This window comes from Phacochoerus africanus, chromosome 4 (genome assembly GCF_016906955.1).
Source record: "Phacochoerus africanus isolate WHEZ1 chromosome 4, ROS_Pafr_v1, whole genome shotgun sequence".
NCBI lineage: Eukaryota > Metazoa > Chordata > Mammalia > Artiodactyla > Suidae > Phacochoerus > Phacochoerus africanus.
Genome location: NC_062547.1, coordinates 5966336 through 5976665, shown reverse-complemented (window position 1 = coordinate 5976665; position 10330 = coordinate 5966336). Strand labels below are relative to the sequence as shown.

The following is a 10330-nucleotide window of genomic DNA, read 5'->3' as shown; positions in this document are numbered from 1 at the left end:
GGTTGCCATGGCAACAGATGCGAGCTTGTCTCTGTAAAGAAGGGACCTTGATTTTTTTTCTCTCTCATTCTCTTTCTCGGTTGTGTGTGTGCACACACGCGCTCGAACACACACACACACACACACACACACACACACACACACACACTGCGCATGCCTATGCCCACACCAGGAATTTTTTTCCTTAGAACTAAAGAAAGCCCTTCTCTTCTCTCGGCTCCCCAAATATGGAGTGATGGAAAACCACTTACTCTTGCAAGCCAGGGACAATTCAGGATGGCTTGAGAGAAAAGGGAGAGGCCACATGGGGCTATCTTCCTCCATCTTTTAGCTAGAGGTTGCATGCAACAGAGACCTTCACAAATGATTGGAGGCCAAGGGCTAGAAGGAAGGGAAGGTGCTGGGTGGAGAGAGGTGATTAAGGCATAAATGGTGCAAGAGCCTAACAGGTGACATCTGAGAGAGCAAAGAAGGTGCATTGAGGCTAAGAATGCATGCAAATCCATGTACCCTGTTGGGTGCTGTGAGAGGCACTGATCCAACTCAGATGTGGACACAAAATGCATGGACAGGGAGGCACACAGAAAGCTGCAAGGGTAGAACTACACACAACACAGGAAGTCATAGACATTTTTTCATAAAGACAGCATAAATGCAGGCATAGGCAAGTACATAAAGTAATATGGACCCAGAGCTATAGAGGCATGCAAACAGACACAGAGAGATACACAAATACAGTCAGAATCAAATGAATGGACAGACACACATGCACATCCTCACAGTCTGGCTCCCTCCCTTCAATTGCCTAGGCATCCCTGAGCAGCAGTGCAGAGCTGATAATGCTGCAGGCTCACAGAGAGGGGGAGCAGGAGTGCCCCCAATTCCTTCTACAAACTCACCCCAAAGCCCCTCTCTCAATACACTCTCTTGCCCACTTTTCCATAGCCAAGGGGCTCTGCTACCACCCCCATTTCAGACTTCCAGTTCTTAGCCTGTTCTGCTGCTGCTGCCTGCTGCCTGTTGGGGGGAGTGGGGTGACTCAGCCAGGCCAGGATGACTCACACTGCCAGTATTTTTAGCAGCAGCCAGGAGCTCTCTAGCGTGCCAGCCACCCCCTCCTCCTGCTTGCTATTTTGGAACCATCACTGGTGATATAAATAGCTCCTCTCCCACGGCTGGAAGCTGCTGCCAAGCTATTTTTGGTTCTTCACTGTTAAAAATAGCCTCATGGAGGTGGGAGGCAAGGGGAGTGGGAGCTGGCCTGGGGAGAGAAGACACTGGGGCATACAGAGCTTCTCAACTTGAATCCTAGAGTGGGAGGACTAGGATGAGCCTTTCTGTGCCCCCTCCCTTGTCCCTTTCTAGACCCTTCTTCCCTTCTAGAATATCTCTCCCCAACCCACCCCACCCCGCACTCCAACCCCCATTCATTCTCCTGGGAAAATCCAAGGGCTCTTCCCTTGAACACAGCCCTCCCCCGACCCCCGCATTTACTTCACTCCTAGCACAGAAATATTGCATACCTGCAACCCACCCCCCTATTCATCCTCAGAAGGGGACAGCCATTCGGGGCCTCTCTGTGAGAGCCGTATGGACACAAGCTCTACTTTAATGTCCCAGGCAGATCATGGTCAATAGGATATGCCGGTTGATGGTTCAGGACCACGGACAGCAGCGTGTGCCCCATTCTTTCACTGCAGATCTGCTCAGCTTACTGGAGACCAGCTGGACCCAACCAATAGACACCTCTTATCATGGAGAGGAACACCAGGCATGTCCCTCAATCAGGAATAAAACACCATGAGTGAAGAAAACAGGAATACTGCCCTGGGTTTTCATACAAGAAGGGGGTCCAATGATCAGGCGCTGGTCCAAACAGAAGCTTCAGCAAGGGATGGGTAAGTACATCAGGGACCAGATAGAGATGAATTTGGAACAGAGACAAACTTTCTGAAGGAGCCACTTTTATGTCCACCCAGGTACATAAGGTCGGGGGTAGTGGAAGGCAGACAGACAGACAGACCTACCTCCTCCCTCCCTCTCAGTTGTGCTACTGAATATAGGATGGTTGCTCTGGATGTCCCAACCTCTGCAAAATGCACAGGATGTCAGGATTGGGTCCGCAGAGACCCTTTTCTTAGCTAGCCCTCCTCCTCCCACTCTACCTGTCTTACCACCACCCTTTTCTATGAAGAGTGAAAAAGAGTTCCTTGACCCCAAATTTCACTTCTTGGTGTCAAAGTCTATTTCCACCCCTCCCATGTGACTTTCTACAAGCAGGCCGATCCCTTTCCCCCAGCTTCTTTTTTTTTTTTTTGTCTTTTTGCTATTTCTTTGGGCCGCTCCCGCGGCATATGGAAGTTCCCAGGATAGGGGTCTAATTGGAGCTGTAGCCGCCAGCCTTCACGGCAACGCGGGATCGTTAACCCACTGAGCAAGGGCAGGGACTGAACCCGCAACCTCATGGTTCCTAGTCGGATTCGTTAACCACTGCGCCACAACGGGAACTCCCCTTTCCCCCAGCTTCTAAGTGACCTCATTTCCTAACCCTAACCCTAACCCAGCCCCTCAAGTGACTTTGCACACACACCCCTACCCCACAGAATTCGATTTCAGATAGAATGTCCCATAGCTTATTTTTCTACTTTCATGGGATTCTAGGGGAAACAAAGGCACCCCTCAGCCCCTGTAGACAGTGATCACCGGTGCTGAAAAGAGAAAGAAGGAGGGAGATAGAGCAAAGGAGACATGATGTTGAGACAAAATTGACAAAGGAAAGAAGAGAGACTCCAGAGAGCAGAGGGGGAACGTTTGGTGGGTAGAGGGCTCACAAAGCTGAGACAGACCACTAAGCAGGCAAAGAGGTAACAAAACTAGCTGGGGCCGGGGGAAGGGGGGTATGTGGAGCGTTGAAAGTGGAGACACAGGGAGAAGTCCTGCCGCCGATGATGGGGAGGGGCCGGAAAGCACTGTGGACAGCCTGACAGAGTTAAGGGGTCCTTGGTAGGTGCATGGAACCTGCAGAGTGTCCAGAACGCCCCCCCTCGTTTCTCTGCTGCTTCTCCATCTTCCCCGCTGGAGGCAGAGGGGGAGCCCTCCGGAGCGTTGCGGAGGCAGCCAGGCCCCGCCCGTTGCTGCTGCTGCGGCAGCCGCGGGAGGATTCCTGTCCTAATATGGAGCTGGGATTCCCCCGGCCCCGCCCCCGCCCCCAGCCCGCGGGGAGACCGGAGCTTGCAGTCGGGCGGGGGCAGCCGCTGGCTTTGGGGCTGGCAATGGGGGAAGGGATACTTAGGTGTAGACCCAGATTCTCCCCAGGCCCTGGGACCCGGCCTCGGTTTCCCCCCGTGAGGGACTGAGGTTAATTATGGACAGAGGACCAAAGGGTCACTGCAGACTGCCGAGTTGGTGCAGGTGTTCCTATTTTGGGCTGTGGGAAAATAGAACCGAAGCCAAATTCAGCTTGTCCCTCTCCCTCAGGATACCAGGACCCTTTTCCCACTCATCCTAGAAGCTTAGACCCCTCGCCCCCAACTAAACTCCCCCTGCGAAATCGCCAAGACCTGGGTTTGGAAAAGGGGGAGGAGAATTGTTCTTTGAAAGTGATAAGGGAATCCCACAGTTGAGTAATCTCTAGAGAGAAACCCCAGCTCTGACCTATCCCACAGAGGCCAAGGAAGGTCCTTCTCCCCCCGTCCCTCCCCCGAAAGAACGTGACCTTGGCACAAAGGGAGGGGGAATTTGTGTACGACTCTGCTCTTCCCCATTCCCTTATCTCAGAAAAATCGGTGACGGAACCAGTCCCTTCTGCCCTCTGCAGACTCTCCTGCCAGGGGCTTCAGACCGCCTCAGCCCTTTCCCTGTCCCTTCCCTCAGCTGAACACATTCGGGTCCCTGCACCCCCTTGCAGGCCTTCCTAATGCAGCGCTTGCCTCTCGGCTCAGCTGCCGCCAGCCGCGGCCCCCTCCGCAGCCTCCTTCTCCGCGTTCCCCACCCCCCGGCACCCCTCCCGCTCTCGTTCTACGTCATGGGATGACGTTGGAAGCCTGGGAGGGAGGAGGAGCGCCCCCCCCCCCACCAGCCAGCAGCTCCCGCTGCAGCTAGCTTAGCCCAGCCTCCCGCCCCCCCCTTTCTCTAAAGCGAGCCCCCCACGCCTGACGGGAGCTATATAAGGCGGAACAAGGCAGGCGAGGGGGGCAGCGCAGCCGAGCGGAGCCCAGGAGAGGAGAGAGAGCGAGCAAGCGAGCCTGAGCGAGAGACGGGGAAGCAAGGAGGAGGAAGCCACCGGTGCGTCCGGACAGGAACGCAGGTGTTCGGAGCGCTCGAGCTGGAGCTCTGAAGCCGCTAGTCATGTACCGCTCCACCAAGGGCGCCTCCAAGGCGCGCCGCGACCAGATCAACGCTGAGATCCGGAATCTCAAGGAGCTGCTGCCTCTGGCCGAAGCAGACAAGGTCCGGCTGTCCTACCTGCACATTATGAGTCTTGCCTGCATCTACACTCGCAAGGGCGTCTTCTTCGCTGGAGGTGAGCAAACTGGGGCTGAGACCCAAGCATCAGGGATAGTGAAGCTGAGGGAACCCGCTGGGACTGCCTCAGGTCTAAGGCAGCGTGTCTGCGAGCTGGGGTGAGGAGGAACTTGGAGAACTCAGGATTTCCTACTTTTCCTCCTGAGCTCTGTCCAAATCTGAATGAGGGTTAGAGAGCTTGGGCAGTGTCCCTGGTGCCAGACTTATGGCAGGAGGAGAACCAGGACACGATGGCCCCAGTCCCCACCAGCGGAGAGAAGCTCCGGGAGCCAAGGGAGGGAAGCCCGGGAAGTTTCAGGGACGGAGCTGCCAAAACGTGGGGAAACAACCGCCGTTAGAGATACTGGAAGGGCAATTCTGCAGCTGTTGAAGCGCTGTCCGCGGTGCTGACAGAGCCACGGGGGTTGCAGGGCACTGCCCATGGTGCTGAATGCTCAGTAGCCTTCGGGAGCGCTGTCCGTGGTCCTGAAACCCACACCGGCAGATGCCCCAGCCCCGACTTAGAGGTCGAAGGGCTCGCTGGCTAGAGAGATCCAGCAACAGGTTCCCCGGGCAAGAGCTGCGAACAGCAGGTCAACAGGTGTGTGCAGAGGCAGGTCCATGAAAAAGTCCTCTGGATTTTCTGAAACTCAGTCCATGTCTTTCTCACTTCTGTTTCGCTTCTCAGCCTTATTCCTGACTCATCATATCTTCTTACCCTGCAGGCACTCCTCTGGCGGGCTCCACAGGGCTTCTCTCAGCTCAAGAGCTTGAAGAGATAGTGGCAGCACTACCTGGCTTTCTGCTTGTGTTCACAGCGGAGGGGAAGCTGCTCTATCTGTCTGAGAGTGTGAGCGAGCATCTGGGCCACTCCATGGTGAGTCCTGAGGGTCTTTTCAGATTGGGCTCTGGCACAGATGGGGACATAATAGCTTTCCACTTCTGAGAATTTGAGAATTAATGGGTATGGAGGGGTTATATCCTACAAGATGCTATGTACCAGGGATTGTTGCCTTCACTAATGGTCATCTCTTCTTTATCTTTCTCCAGGTGGATCTGGTTGCCCAGGGTGATAGTATCTACGACATCATTGATCCAGCTGACCACCTAACTGTGCGCCAGCAACTCAGCCTGCCTTCTTCCCTGGACACTGGTAAGAACTTGCTTCTCCCTTCTTCAATCTAATATCCCTCCTGTTGCCTTGCTCCTTCTTGTTTACCATCTCTCTCAGTCATTCACTTGCTTACCAGTTTTTCTCTTCACTCACCTAGATCGCCTCTTCCGCTGTCGCTTCAACACCTCCAAGTCACTTAGGCGCCAGAGTGCAGGCAACAAACTGGTGCTTATTCGAGGCCGATTCCATGCTCACCCACCTGGAGCCTACTGGGCAGGAAATCCTGTGTTCACAGCCTTCTGTGCCCCACTGGAGACAAGACCCCGGCCCGGCCCTGGCCCTGGCCCTGGTCCTGGCCCTGCCTCTCTCTTCCTGGCCATGTTCCAGAGCCGTCATGCTAAGGACCTGGCCCTACTGGACATCTCTGAAAGGTAAGCCCAGAATGTTCAGACCCCAAGACAAAGTCAGGCCAGAGGTGAGGGGACCCTAGATTCTGGAATCAGGGGCAGGGAGGATGGGCTCTAAGGGGATAGAGGACATGGAAGGGAGTGAGATGCCTGGATATCAAGCAAGGAAAACAGAAAGCTGACCTCACCCTTTCCACCTTCCCAGTGTCCTAATCTACCTGGGCTTTGAGCGCAGTGAACTGCTCTGTAAATCATGGTATGGACTGCTGCACCCTGAAGACCTGGGCCATGCTTCTGCTCAACACTACCGCCTGTGTGAGTGTCCAGAGAGGCTGGGGACAAGACAGGGACCTTGGAAAGGGCATATGCGAAACATGATGAAGAAGGGCTGTGATCAGGGCTGGTGTTGGGGAGATATCAGAGCTAAATGGTTTGGGATACTATAGGGTGAACACTAGGGTGAAGAATCAAGGCAAAAACAGAGTCAAGACTGGGGGACTCTGAGTGGTGAGGTCAAGGTGGGAAGTTGAATGGTGCAGGTTAGGGTAGTCAGAATAAAGGATGCCATAGATACCCCCATTAAGTAGAGAGATCAGTAAAGGGGGAGTTTAGGTGGTGTTGCCTGATGGATGTCCTAACTCTGCATCTCTTCTTTCCTCCCAGTGGCTGAGAGTGGAGATATTCAGGCAGAGATGGTGGTGAGACTGCTGGCCAAGCCTGGAGGCTGGGCATGGATTTATTGTCTTTTATACTCAGAAGGTCCAGAGGGTCCCATTACTGCCAATAACTACCCAATCAGGTGAGCTGCAAGGCAGGGGCCTGGGAGGCAGCTGAGGTGGAATGGAGGAAAAACACATTAGAGAACTTCTCTGGGAATGGACACCAAATCCTTACCGGATGCCTCTTCTCTTCTCTTCAGTGACTCGGAAGCCTGGAGCCTCCGCCAGCAGTTGAACTCTGAAGACACCCAGGCAGCCTATGTCCTGGGCACTCCAACCATGCTGCCCTCATTCCCTGAGAATATCCTCTCTCAGGAGCAGTGCTCCAGCCCTAATCCACTCTTCACTATGGGGCCTCCCAGAAGCACTGATTTCCCCCGTGCTCCGGAGCCCAGTGCTGTCTCAACATCAGAAGAGCTTCTCCGACCCACCAAAGACCTGGGCTTTGGTTACCTGACATTCCCATCTGGCCCTGAGCCTTCTCTTCAAGCAGACCTGAGCAAGGATTTTGTTTGCACGCCCCCGTACACACCCCACCAGCCGGGAGGCTGTGCCTTCCTCTTCAGCCTCCATGAGCCCTTCCAGCCCCACTTGCCTATTCCACCCAGCTCTCTTCAAGAACAGCTGACGCCAAGCACTGCGACCTTCTCTGATCAATTGACGCCCAGCAGTGCAACCTTTCCAGACCCACTGACTAGCCCACTACAAGGCCAGCTGACTGAAACCTCAGCCAGAAGCTACGAAGATCAGTTGACTCCCTGCACCTCCACCTTCCCAGACCAGCTGCTTCCCAGCACTGCCACCTTCCCAGAGCCTCTGGGCAGCCCTGCACGTGAGCAGTCAACTCCTCCCAGCACAGCATTCCAAGCACACCTGAACAGCCCCAGCCAAACTTTCCCAGAGCAGCTGAGCCCCAATCCCACCAAGACTTACTTCGCCCAGGAGGGATGCAGTTTTCTCTATGAGAAGTTGCCCCCAAGTCCTAGCAGCCCTGGTAATGGGGACTGCACACTCTTGGCCCTAGCCCAGCTCCGGGGCCCCCTCTCTGTGGATGTCCCCCTGGTGCCCGAAGGCCTGCTTACACCTGAGGCCTCTCCAGTCAAGCAGAGTTTCTTCCACTATTCTGAGAAGGAGCAGAATGAGATAGACCGTCTCATCCAGCAGATCAGCCAGTTGGCTCAGGGCATGGATAGGCCCTTCTCGGCTGAGGCTGGCACAGGTGGGCTGGAGTCACTTGGGGGCCTGGAGCCCCTGGACTCCAACCTTTCCCTGTCGGGGGCTGGACCCCCTGTGCTCAGCCTGGAACTGAAACCCTGGAAGTGCCAGGACCTGGATTTCCTGGCTGACCCGGATAACATATTCCTGGAAGAGACATCTGTAGAAGACATCTTCATGGATCTCTCTACTCCAGACCCCAATGGGGAATGGAGTTCAGGGGATCCTGAGGCAGCGGTCCCAGGAGGGGCCCCATCGCCTTGCAACAACCTGTCCCCAGAAGACCGCAGCTTCCTGGAGGACCTGGCCACATATGAAACCGCCTTTGAGACAGGTGTCTCAGCATTCCCCTATGATGGGTTTACTGATGAGTTGCATCAACTCCAGAGCCAAGTTCAAGACAGCTTCCATGAAGGTGAGTTCAACCAAAATGTTCAAGAACTCAAGTTCCTGCCCTGCCAGTGAGATGATGGATGGCACTAGACTAGTGCATTCCGCTCTCTGTACCTCAGTTTTATTTGTGGGATAATGTCACCTGCTGTGTAGGGTAGCAGTGAGGATAAGAACTAAGGGAAAACAATATGGAAGCTCGGGACAAGTAGACCTGGGGACGCAGAGGTCGGGGCATGTGATAAAATGCAAGAGAATCTTAGGTTATGGTTTGTGCTTTTTGCCTCTATGGGAGACCTATATCAGTCATCCCCACCCCACTCTACAAGTGAGGACAGCCAAGGTCCCAAAGGTAAAGGAACTTGCCTAAGATCACACAGCAAATTGACAGAAGAGTGATTAGAGCTCTAGCTCAGTATTCTTGTTCCCTAAAGAGAGTACAGAGTGAGAGTTTACAGGAGTTTGGGAAAGAGAGTGGGACTCAGCCCCTGGCCCCATCGGAGGATCTCTGCTATGGCTCCATCCTTTCCAAAAACACAGTCATATTTTCACTCCATTCATCCAAATTGCTCCCTTATCTGCTGAGCCTCTGGCGATCATTCAGTCATAGGACGAACATATTTGCAGCCCATACAGTGTGCCAATAGTGGGCCATATCCTCAGCCTAGCTTTTCTAATAGGCCTAATGATTGTTCTCTCTCTCTCTCTCTCTCTCTCTCTTTCCCTCTCTCTGCAGATGGAAGTGGAGGGGAACCAACGTTTGAATAAGTCTGTGACTTAACGTCGTCAAGTATGGCATATTGTCATCAAGACGTGGAGCCGCTCTCCACCCCCCCAGGATCGTTGGGGGGATTCTGGGGGCCAAGGGGGAATAGATGTGATTCCCCAAGCCCTGCAGGATTTGGGGGGGGAGGTGGGAGGGCACGGGAGGGGGCTTCTTTTTAAATTTAGAGACATCAAGTGATCCCAGTTTCCATTTCAATCTGTATTCACTCGTAGTGAGTTTCCTTGAATGGGATTTCAAGCGGAGAATGGGGGAGTCTCACGTCCCCCCCTCCCCGCTGCCCCATGGGCCTGGGCCAGTTCTCCACTCCTGGGGGGCCAAGCCACCCCTGGGCCTTGGTGGGGGAAAGGCAGTGCCCACCAGGGCCAGCCTGTGCCCTGAGGGGCTCTTGACACCCACGTAGAATTCTCTACACACCAGTAACGGGATTTCAATTCCGATGGACTCTGCCGCCCTGGCGGCCCTTCTTGTGACTTTTGCGCCCCGCGCCTGGGGTGGGGGGCGCGAAGAGACGCTACATTCCTTTCCGATGGAGGAAGGCAGACCTGCCGCCGTCACACGTGTGCTTGCACGAGTGCGTGTACCTGGTGCGGGATTCACCCGGCTGCCAGACTGCCTGGGCCTGCCCAGGTGGCCACCTCGTGGTGCTGCGGTGACTTTGTAGCCAACTTTATAATAAAGTCCAGTTTGCCTTTTTGGTATCCCTGGTGTCGTGCACATCTGTGAGAAGGGAAGGGTGGAGACTTGAAAAAGTTGAGGGGCCCCAATCGGAGTGTGGGGGTCAGGAGGTAAAGTCTAGACCTGCTGACAGCCTGGCATTTCTTCATTCACTCAACACCAGAGTGTTTGGTATGTGACACACTCTGTGCTAGAAGCTGAGAGTTTGGAGCTGAAACAGATGCTACATCTTGGCTTTGTGACACTTTGGCATTGATGCTACTGGGGTCTCCTCTCTGCTCTGAGCTTGCAGCACTTCCAGTGTGGGATGGAGCAGAAGGTCCTGGGGAGAGAGAGGGGATTCAGCTTGGCATTTTCCTGGACATGAGTTTGAAGTTTCAGGACATAAGTTTCTGTCTTTTTTTTTTTTTTTTTTGGCCCCACTTGCAGCATACGGAGGTTCTCAGGTGATGGGTCTAATCGGAGCTGCAGCTGCCAGCCTACGCCAAGGCACAGCCACTCAGCATCAGAGCCGTGTCTG

General features: G+C 54.3%; 1 protein-coding gene across 2 annotated transcripts; it reads left to right on the top strand.

The window, feature by feature from the left end:
- The first annotated feature begins 4297 nt into the window (after positions 1–4297).
- Positions 4298–9176, top strand: NPAS4 (neuronal PAS domain protein 4). Of its 2 annotated transcripts, XM_047774090.1 has the most exons (8): positions 4298–4522; positions 5229–5380; positions 5554–5656; positions 5775–6048; positions 6230–6339; positions 6688–6823; positions 6944–8373; positions 9085–9176. In XM_047774090.1, the coding sequence occupies exons 1-8, from the start codon at positions 4348–4350 to the stop codon at positions 9114–9116; spliced, it is 2412 nt and encodes an 803-aa protein (XP_047630046.1). In that variant the 5' UTR covers positions 4298–4347; the 3' UTR covers positions 9117–9176. The 2 variants fall into 2 exon arrangements, with proteins under 2 accessions (XP_047630046.1, XP_047630047.1); XM_047774091.1 differs by lacking the exons at positions 4298–4522; positions 5229–5380; positions 5554–5656; positions 6230–6339 and having other exon boundaries at positions 5804–6048.
- The last annotated feature ends 1154 nt before the right edge of the window (positions 9177–10330 follow it).

What these genes read in the sequence shown, in the direction of transcription:
- NPAS4 (XM_047774090.1), top strand. Translation starts at nt 4,348, where the DNA reads ATGTACCGCTCCACCAAGGGCGCCTCCAAGGCGCGCCGCGACCAGATC. An exon ending in GGGCGTCTTCTTCGCTGGAG is followed by an intron (nt 4,523 to 5,228) that starts GTGAGCAAACTG and finishes CTTACCCTGCAG; the next exon opens with GCACTCCTCTGGCGGGCTCC. An exon ending in TCAAGACAGCTTCCATGAAG is followed by an intron (nt 8,374 to 9,084) that starts GTGAGTTCAACC and finishes CTCTCTCTGCAG; the next exon opens with ATGGAAGTGGAGGGGAACCA.